At 44.1% G+C, this 15,629-nt stretch overlaps 1 protein-coding gene across 1 annotated transcript in view; it reads right to left on the reverse strand.

The window, feature by feature from the left end:
• Positions 1-15,541, reverse strand: part of GLP2R (glucagon like peptide 2 receptor) — a gene marked incomplete at its 5' end in the record, with an annotated part of 144,815 nt that extends 129,274 nt beyond the window's left edge. Inside the window, 1 exon segment of the mRNA XM_073606793.1 lies at positions 15,119-15,541. Within this exon segment, the coding sequence (XP_073462894.1) occupies positions 15,119-15,223 (105 nt within the window).
• Positions 15,542-15,629: the final 88 nt, after the last annotated feature.

Consider the following 15,629-nt stretch of genomic DNA (forward strand, 5'->3'; position numbering starts at 1 on the left):
TGCCTGTCGCTGCCCCGATCCCCACCACTGCCCGAAGTGCCCGCCGCTGCCCGATGTGCCCGTCGATGCCCCAATTCCCACCACTGCCCGATGTGCCTGTCGCTGCCCCGATCCCCACCTCTGCCCGATGTGCCCGCCGATGCCCAATCCCCGCCGCTGCCTGATGTGCCCGTCGATGCCCCGATCTCCACCGCTGCTCGATGTGCCTGTCGCTGCCCCGATCCCCAGCCCTGCCCGATGTGCCCGCCGATGCCCAATCCCCGCCGCTGCCTGATGTGCCCGTCGATGCCCCGATCCCCACCGCTGCTCGATGTGCCTGTCGCTGCCCCGATCCCCACCACTGCCCGAAGTGCCCGCCGCTGCCCGATGTGCCCGTCGATGCCCCAATTCCCACCACTGCCCGATGTGCCTGTCGCTGCCCTGATCCCCACCCCTGCCCGATGTGCCCGCCGATGCCCAATCCCCGCCGCTGCCTGATGTGCCCGTCGCCTAGATGGGGTAAGTGCTGGTGGACCCTCAGACAGTGAGGGGGGTTGAGGTGTCACGGAGGGGGGGGGTGGTTGCTTGCCGCCTCCCCCCCAAACAAAAGACCACCAACCGCCACTGGGAAGAAGGTAAGAATGGTTCTAGAAGGGGAAATGTATCATCTGGAGTGACAAATACTTTCCTATCTTGGGAAATTTGGGGAGGTGTGCTAGGAGTGGTGATGTGGAGAGATTTGTGTTGGGAGGGGGGCACAGGACTTTTGCTAGAAGGGGGGATGGGGGGGGTTCTGCTAGAAAAGGTAACCTAGTAGAGAGGGAAAGGGATATGCACTAGGAGGGAATTTTTTTTTTTTTGGGGGGTGTAGGGTTGTGCTATTATGGATAATTGGGGGGGGGGGTATTTGTGCTAGGAGGGGAACTTGGGGAAGGGGATTTGAAGTGGGGGTGGAGTTATTTTGCTTGGAGGGGGAATTTTTTTTTGGGGGGGGGGGGTTGTGCATGCAGATTAGCGCTCGATTTTTATAGAGTGGTGGATTTTTGTTGACACGTAATGCTCATACCTCTTGGGTGCAATTTGCCATGTTCACCCTGGGCTTTAGATGACCTTGTCCCGGCACTGCATATAAATGATGCAATATAATTTGTGTTGGTCTCCCGCGCTCCAATCCTGCTCCCGGCACAAGTACCACTAGTCCTATTGCCAGCCTGATTTGCGATTTCACCTGGTGTGCAGAGGTTACAGGAATTTAACACAGACGATTGCCAGTAATTGCACACAGCCTGGGGTCCACAGATTTCTATTCAAGAAATATGTATCACATATGAACCAAATAAAATGTCTTATGTCTGCTCAGTCCAGACATATTTCTCATATTTCTCCATTCCAGGGTTTGCAATAAACCTCACATATACCAGAGCGGAGTCATCAGTGTCTCATCAGTATGATTTATCTACCGGTGTGGATAGCTGCAAAATACAGATTAGTGGTGGGTAGTGCCAGATTACTAAATAGGTGGAGTAGGCACCGGCTTATGGGCCAAATGCCAAGTGGTTGTAAGCGTTCACATTCAACGCAGCTTTAAAATCGTGAAACTTCATCAGAAATCACGAGATTTCAAAGCTGCATTTCAGTGCGACTTTGGGTGCGACTTGAAAGAACATCTGTGCGGCTTCATGCAGAGATGGATAGAAAACAAATTGTAAGAGTGGGTGTGGCAATGCTAATGAGATAAAATTAATTTTGTGCAAATAGGTGTCAAAGCAAAAGGTAAATATTACCATATAACATAAAATGTGCAAAAAATCGCCATGTATATATAAAAACCTCTGGCATCAAATACAATTCATTACTGCCAGAAACTGTGCAAATGAGCAAAAAACAGCAGACAGATCGGACACTTTTGACACATTTTTGAGACCATTGACATTTATACAGCGATCAGTGCTATAAAAATGCACTGATTACTGTGTAAATGTCACTGGTAGGGAAGTGGTTAACACTAGGGGGCGATCATGGGGTTAAATGTGTTCCCTCAGTGTGTTTCTAGCTGTATGGGGATAGGACTGACTAAAAGAGGAGACAGATCGCTGTTCCTAACTAGTAGGAACAGACGATCTGTCTCTCCTCTCCTGTCAGAACAGGGATGTGTGTGTTTACACACACACATCCTCATTCTGGCTCTCGTGCCCGTGATCGCATGTGGCCGGCGGACATCGTGCCAGCGGGTGCGCACGCCTGCTATAGCTGTTTAAAGGGCCAACCTACAGCTACGACAATTTGCGCAGGAGAGCCGACCTGCCGCAGTAAAATGACGGCGTCTGGTTGGCTAATGGTTAAATACTTTATAGAGCGGGGGTCTGCAACCCATTGATCGCGATCTTGTCCCTTAATTGCTAACCCCAGAACCTGGAGAGCAGTGGCAGCATTTACTAGAACTGATCTGTATTTTCCTCCCACAGCAGCTGAAAGCTGGCTTCTCCTCCTCTCCCTACCGCCGGCATTCAGCTGCTGCAGGAGGGAAATACAGGGGATCAGTTCCTGTAAATGCCGCCCCTCCTGTCAAGGTTCCCCTTCCTTCTGCTGCCCTGTGTACTCCCCTGGTCCCCTCCCTCACGGAGCTTCCAACTTCCCTCCTCTCCTCTCCCACTGGCTGCTGCAGGGGATTGTTTCAGGTTGGAGAACGGGGGAAGAAGCCGGTAAATATAAAATTTACTGGCCCCTTCCTTTTCAGAAACAACACAGTGAGTGATCGGTACCTGTCATAGCCTGGGCACACCCTAATCAACCCATGTGCATTAGCATTATCCAGGGATGGCACCAGGTAAGTGGTTGAGGGTACAAGTAGCCATTGTAAATGCCCCCATTATATTAAAGGCTAGGTTCAACTTTAGGACCACATTACATCTGTATTTAGGGTGTAACGTAATATGCTCCCAATCAACTGTCTCCCACCATCAGATCCTCCTCCCTGTGACAGCAGGTGGTGTTCATGTGTGTTTGAGCTTTGGAGTGCACACCCTAATGCAATAGGTTGCGCACACCTATGGTACCTGTGTTCATTCATGACTGAAGCATAGTAGACTGTGAATGAACAGGGAGACTGTGCAGAGCTCTTCCTGTTCATTCATTCTGTGCAGCGGAGGCTGCAGAGATGGAGATGGAGGACACAGTGGAGAAAAGTGGAAAAAGTAGACTGCAGCTGCCTACAAGTGGCTCTGCTAACCTTCATGTCTCGTGGAAGCTAGTGGAGATCACTGTAGTTGCGTTGCCTACTACAATGAGTTCCAAGCTGAACCACTGTATCTATGTAAAAATATCCATACCTGGAATTCTGTTGCTCCACCAACACATAGCTGTACACGTGTAGGACGTGTAGCCCGGCACGCAACTTGGCCATGACACAACCCGTGTTTAAACGGAGTGTCCCTTTAAAGGGAACCTCACCCCTCTTCTTCCAAGTCATTACAAATTCATATATAATCTTGGAGAGGAGATGAGGGGGGTAATTAGTTTGTAAGTACTGATTCTTGGTCCCAGTACCACTTTGTGGTCTAAGTAGCTCAGAAGAGGAAGTGAGTGATGAGGAAGAGCTCAGAAGTGGCGGCTGTTTACCATCCAGAGATGGCGGAACGCTCAGCGCCTGGTGCCGCCAACTCTTATCTGATTTTTTGTAAACAGAATTATGCCATCTCCGTCTGACTTATTCCATCCACCCGATCCATTTCACAGCAGAGAACTCTGAAAATGTACCCCCCCCCCCCCCAACAAAAAAAAAAGATAAAGTTCTTCTCCTGGGGGAAGACATTGTATTACACACAGCTGATTTCCTGCCAAGTCCAGCCATTGATGCACATTACTTACTACCTCTGGGGAGCCTCTTTAAAGCAAAGATAGCTAGCAAAGAACAATGGGCTTCTATCTGTAGATGTGGTGTTTGGTGCTGATAGCAGGCTGGCTGTGATTGGGACTCCGTAAAGCTAATCTGGATTTTTCGCTCCTCGAAATTCCCACGTTCCCCGTCTGTTCTATGATAACATGTCACATCTGTACAAAACCTCCAGAAGCTTTGATGGCGCTCTGTTTGTTCTGGTCTCTGACCTCCGGGGCTCCAGCATCAACCGCATGTGTGACCCCTCATATAAACACAGTAATCCCAATTTCTCTTGTTGTTAGGATGAGATGGGGAGGGTGCGTGAAAAAAGAAAGCGAATGCCAAAGTGGCGACCATTTTCCCGAGAACATGGTACTTCATGGGAAGAGAATTCATAGAAACAAAGAAGAGTGATGGCACAAAAAGACCAAGTTGTCCATCAAGTCTGACACATTCTATTATTGGAGTATGGATTTGGGTTTGTCCTAAGTATGTTTATTATCACTTACTATTGACTGACTCCCTACCTCTGCTGATTAGTACTGGAGACCACGCTAGACTGGCTGGATCAGTTGATGGTCTTGTGTGGGCCAAGAGGAAAAAATCCCTTCCAGCTGGTCGTGCCCAACGTTGGATGGTGGTGGTGGACCCTCTTAGGGGCTTGGGCTGCTACCTTTCTGATACAGCCTTATGGTCATTTCACCGTGATTTGGGTAGGATAGAAGGACCATACATCAAAGTTGTAACTTTTTGGATACCGGGAGCTCCTTCTATCTGATATAAAGATCTATCTAAAGGAATCAGGACTTCCTTCCTCCTGCTGGTGATCCCCCTAGTGAAATAAAGATCTATATAGAGGAATCGGGACCTCCTTCCTCCTGCTGGTGATCCCCCTAGTGATATAAATGTAGCAATATGGACTACAATTGCAGTGAACAGCTATTCCCTGCTCTATCTCTATATCATATTATCCCTCTAGTGCCCAGTGTTACTAAATTGACATCATATTTTTGAGCCCAACCAAAGGGATTGTGGGCTTGGTAGTTCCACCAGATGGCTGTTTCCCTGCATGACTATGCACCCGGACTACATATCCCAGGGATCTTTGCTACCATCGGGGGGAGATTGCTAGGATGAGTTATAAAAGAAACCAGACACCTGCCCCACGTTCTCTTCTTCCTGGGCCTCGTGTGTGAAGGATCTCTCCGTGCAGGGAGAGTAAGGTTGCGGCCTACCACACGGTGTACAGCATTTCTACCCAACCGAGAAGGGGTCCAGCGCTGCCTGCTGTTCATCTGACATCTGACCAGCACCAACTCAACTATACAGCAACCCTTGCTTCGTGTTTCGCATTTGGGTGATCATCACAAGCGGGTCCGCAGCCAGGACGTCTCTCCGGGGGTCGCTATCTGGAAGGCGTTGAATCGGCCTGGTCGTTGGTGAGAGGGCAACTGCCCACCTTTGCAAGTCTTTCCTTGGTTGTTTTACTGTGACACTTCGTACAGACAGCTTTACCTTGGAAACACTTCACTGCACTTCTATTCGAACACAAGATATACTGCCTCTCTGTTACTTCACCTTATTGGATACAGTTAATGAGCTCCGACTTCCGGTGAAGACCATCAGATCTGCAACGGGTACATTCTGTCATTGCTGCTTAAAGGGCCCTCATACCATTCTTGTTTAGCTACATCTCTCATTAGGAGAAAACGTTGAGCAGGCCAGCCTGGGTTCCTCTCTCTGGAAGTATTGTCAGAATTGATACTTAACTTTTGCTTATCCTTTCAGGTTATGTCCATGTGGTACTCCATTGTATATATGTATATATAGTATTCTGTTTGCCAACTGTCTTAACTGGCATTTCTCGAGGAATCATTCTGGTGAGTTTGTGCTGTTATACAAAGCTCAGTGGAACCACTACCTCTTTTATACAACAGTATCTTATCTGAAGTGTTCCAGTAAACGTTAATAGAATATAAACGTATTGAGTGTTGTCTTATCACTTAAAGGTGCACAATGATGTCTGAACCCAGAGTGTCAGGTGGGTTGGAATGTTTACAGGGTCATGGCGATGCAGATGAGCAGATAAATCCAAGCAGTCCCCAAGGGGGCTGTGCTTCTTAAAGATCTATATAGAAGAATCAGGACCTCCTTCCTTCTGCTGGTGACCCCTCTAGTAATAACTAAAGATCTATATAGAGGAATCAGGACCTCCTTCCTCCTGCTGGTGATCCCTCTAGCAATATAAAGATCTATATGAAGGAATCAGGACCTCCTTCCTCCTGCCGGTGATCCCCCTAGTGATATAAAGATCTATATAGAGGAATTAGGACCTCCTTCCTCCTGCTGGTGATCCCTCTAGTGGTATAAAGACCTATATAGAGAAATCAGAACCTCCTTCCTCCTGCTGGTGATTTCTCTAGTGATATAAAGATCTATATTGGAGATCAGGACCTCCTTCCTCCTGCTGGTGACCCCTCTAGTGATAACTAAAGATATATATAGAGGAATCAGGACCTCCTTCCTCCTTCCGGTGATCCCTCTAGTAATATAAAGATCTCTATAGAGGAATCAGGACCTCCTTCCTCCTCCCGGTGATCCCTCTAGTGATAACTAAAGATATATATAGAGGAATCAGGACCTCCTTCCTCCTCCCGGTGATCCCTCTAGTGATATAAAGACCTCTATAGAGGAATCAGGACCTCCTTCCTCCTGCCGGTGATCTCTCTAGTGATAACTAAAGATATATATAGAGGAATCAGGACCTCCTTCCTCCTGCTGGTGATTTCTCTAGTGATATAAAGATCTATATAGGATATCAGGACCTCCTTCCTCCTGCTGGTGATCCCCCTAGTGATAACTAAAGACCTATATAGAGGAAATGGGACCTCCTTCCTCCTGCTGGTGATCCCTCTAGTGATATATAATGATCTATATAGAGAGATCAGGACCTCCTTCCTTCTGCTGGTGACCCCTCTAGTGACAATTAAAGATCTATGTAGGGAATCACGCCCCCCCCCCCAATCAACATGCAAATGACATTTTTACACATGACATACCTTATTTTAGACCCCCAAGTACTTCATCATTGGGTCTCTGTGCCTCTTTATGGAATGTAGGCAGTTTGTGGCTGGTGGGGGGGGGGGGGGGGGGCAGCAGGGTGCTGTACATAGCTTTCTGAAAACATAACACCACCCTGCCTCAGTACTCCTACAAGAGGTGGGCTGGTGCTTGGAAGTGGTTATGCAAATATCAAAATGCCGTGATGAGTGAATGTCAGTCTGGGGGAGTGGGCATCCCTAGGTAGGCTGTATGTGCATTCAGACCACTCTAATGCCCACATGTAATGCCCACATGTGACTCTGAGCCTTCATGATTGAAAGAACTGAAACCCAATGCTGGGAAGGAAAGGGCTAGATATAGCCATGCTTGGCATACAGTTACAACATGGTCCCATTGACATCCATGTGCAAGTTTGCGGTCGGCCTATCACACGCTAAAATCGCCGCACCAAGAAACAAAGATTCATGGCCACAGCAATGTGAACTCACCCTCTGGCTAGTCTGGAGGTGGATGGTAAAGGGGCAGAAGAAACAGATCAACCACTTGTTTTATGGACCACTTGCAGTATGAATTAAGCCTTAGCGATCAGATTCCTTTAAAAAAAAAAATAGGAATCATCGGTTAGCTCCAGGCCGCAGTCCGATCATTGCTCCCATTCCTAGAAATCACCCCCACAGTCCATAATTTGCGATAAAATACAATCTTTGGGTGAATTAACCCATTATTGATGCTCTGCCAGCAGCTGTTCAGCCAGGACGCTGACTGCTCTGTCTCATGGACAACCTCTAGACTTCTAGAGGGTGCACTTATCACCCTGTATAGATCACAGGCAGGGCCGTCTTTAATACAGGGCAAAAGGGGCAGCTGCCTCGGGCCCAGTCATTGCTGTGGGGCCCAAAGCAGCTGCCTCTTAAGCCTGCAAATAGTTGATAAGTGAATTCGGGAGGGCCCAAGGAAATGTTTGGCCAAGGTCCGATCAATATGAAAGACAGCCCTAATCACAGGAGGCTGCAGGTATGACAAATGATAATAAAAGGCTATAAATACAAGGGAGATCCCACTGAAAATACACCAGAGTTTCCCTTTATAACCTTATATAAAGAAGAACTCCGCTCTGATGGGATATCAGCAAATTGATCCGCAGACTGGGTCGTTAACGGTAATCCCCGGCATTCTCTCCACAGGCGGCTATGCATTTCGGGAACAGGGCCGGGCTGATGGTAAGAACCCAGTAAGTAGAAGTAAAAATGTCTTGGCGGGGCTCTTTAAGATTGGAGAAATCTGGAATTGGCGAACGGAGACGTGCGGAAAGATTTATTGCCTTCCATCGCAAATCTATTTTTCATATTTTAGAGGCGAGCTTTGTGCAGATCTCCCTTCCAAACACAACAGCTGCCGGGCGGCTCGGAGCGCAGGAAGACGGCGGGGCTGCCATATTTCACACTTAAGAATGCGCCGCTGATGGCGAAACATGTTATCCGCGATTACCCCCAAACAAAATATCTTTATAAGGTAACGGTGGAATCTGCAGGACGCAGGGAACGGTCCGGGGAAAGTATCGTGAACGCAGCGAGGGTAAGGCCGCTATATGGGACGCAGAAGGAGGTGCAAAAAAAAATTGCGCTTTCCTTGGTGCTACCAACAGAACTGTGTTATGCACGGTCGGAATTACAAATGTTCGATGGGAGCTTGTTGTCAGAAATTTCAAATGTGTGTAGGTTGCATCGGACATTTTCCATTGGAATTTCTGGATCTCAAATTTTCCGACAACAAAATCAGTTCTCGGAAATTCCGATCGTGTGTACACAATTCCGACGCACAAAGTTCCACGCATGCTCAGAATCAAGCAGAAGAGTCTCACTGGCTATTGAACTTCATTTTTCTCGGCTCGTCGTACGTCACCGCGTTCTTGACGTTCGGAATTTCCGACAACATTTGTGTGACCGTGTGTATGCAAGACAAGTTTGAGCCAACATTCATTGGGAAAAAAACCATGGATTTTGTTGTCGGAATGTGCGATCGTGTGTACGCGGCATAACAGTGCCTTGAAAAAGTATTCATACCCCTTGAAATTTTCCACATTTTGTTATGTTACAACCAAAAACGTAAATATATTTTATTGGGAATTTATGTGATGGACCAACAAAAAGTGGCACATAATTGTGAAGTGGAAGGAAAATGATAAATGGTTTTCAACATTTTAAAAAAATATGTGAAAAGTGTGGGGGGGACATTTGTATTCAGCCCCCTTTACTCTGATACCCCTAACTAAAATGTAGTGGAACCAATCGCCTAAAGAAGTCACCTAATTAGTAAATAGAGTCCACCTGTGTGTAATTTAATCTCAGTATAAATACAGCTGTTCTGTGAATCCCTCAGAAGGTTTGTTAGAGAACCTTAGTGAACAAACAGTATCATGAAGGCCAAGGAACACACCAGACAGGTCAGGGATAAAGTTATGGAGAAGTATAAAGCAGGGTTAGGTTATAAAAAAAAATCTCCCAAGCTTTGAACATCTCACGGAGCTCTATTCAATCCATCATCCGAATATGGAAAGAGTATGGCACAACTGCAAACCTACCAAGACATGGCCGTCCACCTAAACTGACCGGCCGGGCAAGGAGAGCATTTTTTTAGAGAAGCAGCCAAGAGGTCCATGGTAACTCTGGAGGAGCTGCAGAGATCCACAGCTCAGGTGGGAGAATCTGTCCACAGGACAACTATTAGTCGTGTTCTCCACAAATCTGACCTTTATGGAAGAGTGACAAGAAGAAAGTCATTGAGAAGCCATGTGGGGGACACAGCAAACATGTGGAAGAAGGTGCTCTGCTCAGATGAGACCAACATTGAACTTTTTGGCCTAAAAGCAAAACTCTATGTGTGGCGGAAAACTAACACTGCACATCACCCTGAACACACCATCCCCACCGTGAAACATGGTGGTGGCAGCATCATGTTGTGGAGATGCTTTTCTTTAGCAGGAACAGAGAAGCTGGTCAGAGTTGATGGGAAGATGAATGGAGCCAAATACAGGACAATCTTAGAAGAAAACCTGTTAAAGTCTGCAAAAGACTTGAGACTGGAGAGGAGGTTCACCTTCCAGCAGGACAACGACCCGAAACATACAGCCAGAGCTACAATGGAATGGTTTAAATCAAAGCATATTCATGTGTTAGAATGGCCCAGTCAAAGCCCAGACCTAAATCCAATTGAGAATCTGTGGCAACACTTGAAAATTGCTGTTCACAGCAGATTTTCCTCAAGAATTTGACGGTATTTTGCCCCATCCATTTTTCCTTCTATCCTGACAAGTGTTCCAGTCCCTGCTGCAGAGAAACACCCTCCATAACAAGATATAACCACCACTCATGCTTTACTGTAGGAATGGTGTTATTTGGATGGTGAACTGTATTGGATTTTTCGCCTAACATATCGTTTGGTGTTGAGGCCAAATAATTCAGTTTTAGTCTCATGTGACCAGAACACCCTTTTTCCATGTGGCTTCAGAATCTTTAAGGTGTGTTTAAGGTGGTCAGATGAGAATAAAACTGAATTATTTGGCCATCAAACGATATGTCTGGTGGAAATCCAATACAACTCATCATCCAAATAACACCCCACAGTAAAGCATGGAGGTGGTAAAATCCTGTTATGTGGGGGGAGGTGGTAATATCCCATTATGGAGGGTGTTTCTCTGCAGCAGGAACTGGAGCACTTGTCATAATAGAAGGAAAAATGGAAGGGGCAAAATACCATCAAATTCTTGAGGAAAATCTGCTGCCCTCTGCTGGCAGAAAGTTGTCAATAGGAAGAAGGTTTAAAGTGGAGTTCCACCCAAAAGTGGAACTTCCACTCATCGGATTCCCCCCCCCCCCTCCGGTGTCACAATTGGCATCATTCAGGGGGGAGGGGGGTGCAGATACCTGTATATTACAGGTATCTGTACCCACTTCCGGCGTAGATAGCTGCAGAATCTGCGGTTATTTACGCCACATCCTGTTCCCCCCCGCTGTCTGCTGGGAAACACAGGGGTCCCAGAGACAGCAGGGACCAGCCGTATTGCGCTGCGCGACTCGCGCATGCACAGTAGGGAACCGGGAAGTGAAGCCGCACGGCTTCACTTCCTGATTCCCTTCCCGAAAATGGAGGTGGCAGCACCCGAGGACCGAGAGACGGTTCGGCCTCGGGTGCCGACATTGCGGGCGCCCTGGACAGGTAAGTGTCCATGATTTAAAAGTCAGCAGCTGCAGTATTTGTAGCTGCTGACTTTTAAAAAAAAACATTTCGGTGGAGCTCCGCTTTAACTTCCAACATGACAGTGACCCAAAGCACACAGCAACAAGGAGCACACGGTGGTTAAAGTGGAGTTCCACCCACTTTTACAACTCTTCAGCATCCCTCACTAAACTGTGCACTGTAAACGAATTGGATATTTATTTTTTTTCTCAGCACCTACTGTATATCTGCTGTATTCATGTTTCACTTCCTCCTCCCTAGCCGTGGCCCATCGCATCATTTCCTGTTTGCAATGCCTTCTGGGAAGGGGCGGCAACTTCCTCTGACACTGCCGTTGCTATGGAAACCTGACCTGAAACCTATTACACTGCTTGTGCTGCACTGAGCATGTGCAAGATCTGCAAGGCTGAGATCCAGGAAGAAATACAGTCTGGCTTCAGATGCCCACACTTAAGATGGCCACGACCTGCTGTAAGTTTATAAAATAACAAACTACTGCTATAAACTAACAAAACAGACCTTAGTTTACAGACTAACTTTACTAGAATACATTAAGCTTGTGTATTATAGGGGTATTTTTATTTAAAAAGTATAATTTCGTCCGGAACACCACTTTAAGGAGAAAAAGGTGACTGTCTTTGCATGGCCCAGTCAGAGCCCAGACTTAAACCCCATTGAAAATCTGTGGAATGACTTGAAGACTGCAGTCCAGAAACTGTCACCATCAAATGTAACTGAACTTCAGCAGTTCTGCAAAGAAGAGCGGGCAAATATTGCAAAGTCTAGATGTGCAAAGTAAGGAGAGACAAATCCCAACAGACTAAAGGTTGAAATTAAAGCAAAAGGTGTTTCAACAAAATTCTGACTTAAGGGGATGATCCTTTTTCCAACTCAGTGATTGTTTTGTGATTTTTTTTTTTCTGACATGGTGTTAAATCTTGAACTTGGATGTTTCAAGTTGCACTAGTAAATACAGCTGGAAAAAAACAAAAACGGTGTCTGTCTTCATTTCAGGCTGCAAAGCAACAAAATGTTATTATTTTCAAGGGGGTTGATTAATTTTTTTACCGACTGAACACATCCACTCTATTCAAATCATTCCCCATTGGTTGCCCAATAAACCATTATATACATGGAGGAGAGGAATGAACTACATACAGATTCATCACAAGTCAGAGATAACCAAAAGGGGCCCATTGGGTTATTACTGAGTGCGGAAGCTGTTCACCATCTGCCGCCAACTTCGTCCCTCCGCCCCCCCCCCCCTGAAATTTGAGAACATATTTGGCCATACACTCTGCAATCTGATTATAGAACCTCCGTACAATTTCCTTTGTGAAGCTGGACATACAGCAGTAGACTTTAGTTTAAATGTTCGTACGGGAATTCAGAAAAATCATTTGCTGGAGTATTCGATAAGACCGTTATGGACTCAACAAATTTAATATTAAGTTTGATTGCCCTGCCAATGTTTGGAATTCGATGTCTGATTTCAGGACGCACAGGTGTATTGCAATACATACATTTATTCCACAAAAGAATAAACAGTTTGCATTTCATTTGTTCAAGAAAATGTTTCCATCCTTCTTTGGTTTTCCTCATCAATACCGTTGAAAATGATTGTCACTTTAAGCTCATTAAGTATTGGGGCGTATTCACATGGGCAGCTAGAGGGGCGGTAAAAATCGGCAGTGTGGATGGCTTTACTACTCGACTTTCAGAATTGCCAGATTTAGCATTGTTATTGGAAAACCTGCCAACCCTTTGTGATTTTCCACAATATTACCCAGCTCCGCGGGGGCGGGGCTTACTCAGCCAAGACAGCTACAGAACTTGTATGAGCTGTAGCAGGTGCTAAACCCACCAATCTCTACGTCCCATCTATGGCCAGATGCTGTGCCAGGTGAGACCACCCAATCAGGCCTCAGTCTGCTGGACTGATAACAGTGAGAGATGAATTCTGATTGGCAGATGTCGGTTGTAGCTCTTAGCACTTTGCTTCACATTCAGCACAAACCCGCACAGGGCCCTCACCTACCAACAAGAACAAACTCGCCTGTATGTATGAAAAACCTCCATATGGAGGAATTCAGACAGTCATTTTTCATTTTACAAAAACAAATCACTTTCCTCTTACTGCTGGACTGCACCAGGAGCACCAATGTGATTTTATATATATAACATGAAAATAAAAATACTGCTGTGAAAGGCTCATATAACTTTCTGTGCATTAAAATAATTCAGATAAATTTAAAATATTATTAAAATAATACTAGACTGAATTCATCAAATTAGCAACATAATCAATATAAAATAAAGAACAATAATACTTTATAGACTGTGCATCTATTAACTCTGTATTCCTAAAATATTGGATAGATAGATAGATAGATAGATAGATAGATAGATAGATAGATAGATAGATAGATAGATAGATAGATAGATAATGGAGAGAAATAATATTAATAATAAATGATAATATTATTAATAATTAATAATAATATTAATTAATTAGTAATAATGATAGATAGATAATGGAGACAGGGAGAGAAATAGAAATGATAATAATAATATTAATAAAAATGTTAATAATATTATTAATAATTTGATAGATAATAAGATAGATAGATAGATAGATAGATAATAAGATAGATAGATAGATAGATAGATAGATAGATAGATAGATAGATAGATAGATAGATAGATAGATAGATAGATAATAAGATAGATAGATAGATAGATAGATAGATAGATAGATAGATAGATAGATAGATAGATAGATAGATAGATAGATAGATAGATAGATAGATAGATAGATAGATAGATAGATAGATAGATAGATAGATAGATAGATAGAGGAGAGGGAGAGAAATAGAAAAAATAATAATGATAATAAATCATAATAATATTATTAATCAGTAGATAGATAGATAGATAGATAGATAGATAGATAGATAGATAGATAGATAGATAGATATGATGGAGAGAAATAACAATAATAAATGATAATATTATTAATAATTAATAATAATAATAATTTGTTAATTAGTAATAATGATAGATAGATAATGGAGAGAGTGAGAGGGAGAGAAATAGAAATAATAATAATATTATTAATAATTAGATAGATAGATAGATAGATAGATAGATAGATAGATAGATAGATAGATAGATAGATAGATAGATAGATAGATAGATAGATAGATAGATGATAGAGAGAAATAACAATAATAATAATAATAATAATAATAATAATAATAATAATAATAATAATAATAATAATAGATATTATTATTATTATTATTAATAATAATAATAGATATCATCTTTATTATTATTAGTTATAAAGTAATAATAACAAATAGATAGATAGATAGATAGATAGATAGATAGATAGATAGATAGATAGATAGATAGATAGATAGATAGATAGATAGATTATAGTGAGAGAAATAGAAATAATAATAATAAGAAGAAGAAGAATTATTTATAATAATAACAATAATAATAAATAGATAGATAGATTATAGGATAAAAATCAACTCCCAGGATAAGAGATGTCCAGCCAATAATGGCATTGTATGTAATGTCTAGTAATGATGCAGTATTTGGTTTCAATAATTTTTTCGATCAATATTGCTAATCTATAACAATCACACAAACACACAAATATGAACCCCTACATTTTTTGTTAAAGTTGCATTTTTAAAAAATTAGTTTACTTTACGGCACCGTTTCATATCCGCAATGCACCAAAAATTGGCGCTGTGGAATGGCGGGAATATTAGTGATGCGTATTAATGGTTCTGGTCTCCCGGCAGGTCCCAGCCAGCACTGCTTTATGTCAGAACTCATGTTCAGCAACGTAAATCTTGCAGAATTTGCGTCCATTTTCGGCGTGCAATAAAAAGCGGCGATGAGGAAGGTGCAACAGGGACATCAAAAATAACATTTTTTTCTTACCTGTTTCGTGGGCAGCAACATGACCAGGAGAAGGGTCGCCCAGGAGCACCAGCTCTTCCCCGTCGCTGGTCCAGAGCGTTTCTCTGCTTTGAGAATATCCCCCATCGCCGCTCATCAATAATCGTCATACACTCCGGCTGACGCAACTCCGTGGGACGACTCGGCAAACTCTGACCGACAACGCATGCACCGGTGACACTTTTACAAGCATTAGGAGCGTTGTGTTGGCACAGGCGGCGTACAATAACAGAGGGAGCGCGTCTGCATTCCTGGACCGCCACGCGCTGGACACAAAACTTTGTTCTTTAGAACATCTGTCGGTGGGATTGCTGGAGGGTGACGCACGGCCACAGCTCCTCTCACTGTCTGTACAGTCAGTGAAACTTTTCAGCAGACATCAGAGATCAGGAGAGGCACTGACTTCTTTTTTTTTTTTTGGCCCCTCCAATGGGAGCGAACATTTGGATTTCCAGCTCTTGGAATTACGCATCTGGAAGGCCATGCAGACTCT

This window comes from Aquarana catesbeiana, linkage group LG12 (genome assembly GCF_042186555.1).
Source record: "Aquarana catesbeiana isolate 2022-GZ linkage group LG12, ASM4218655v1, whole genome shotgun sequence".
NCBI classification, from domain to species: Eukaryota; Metazoa; Chordata; class Amphibia; order Anura; family Ranidae; genus Aquarana; species Aquarana catesbeiana.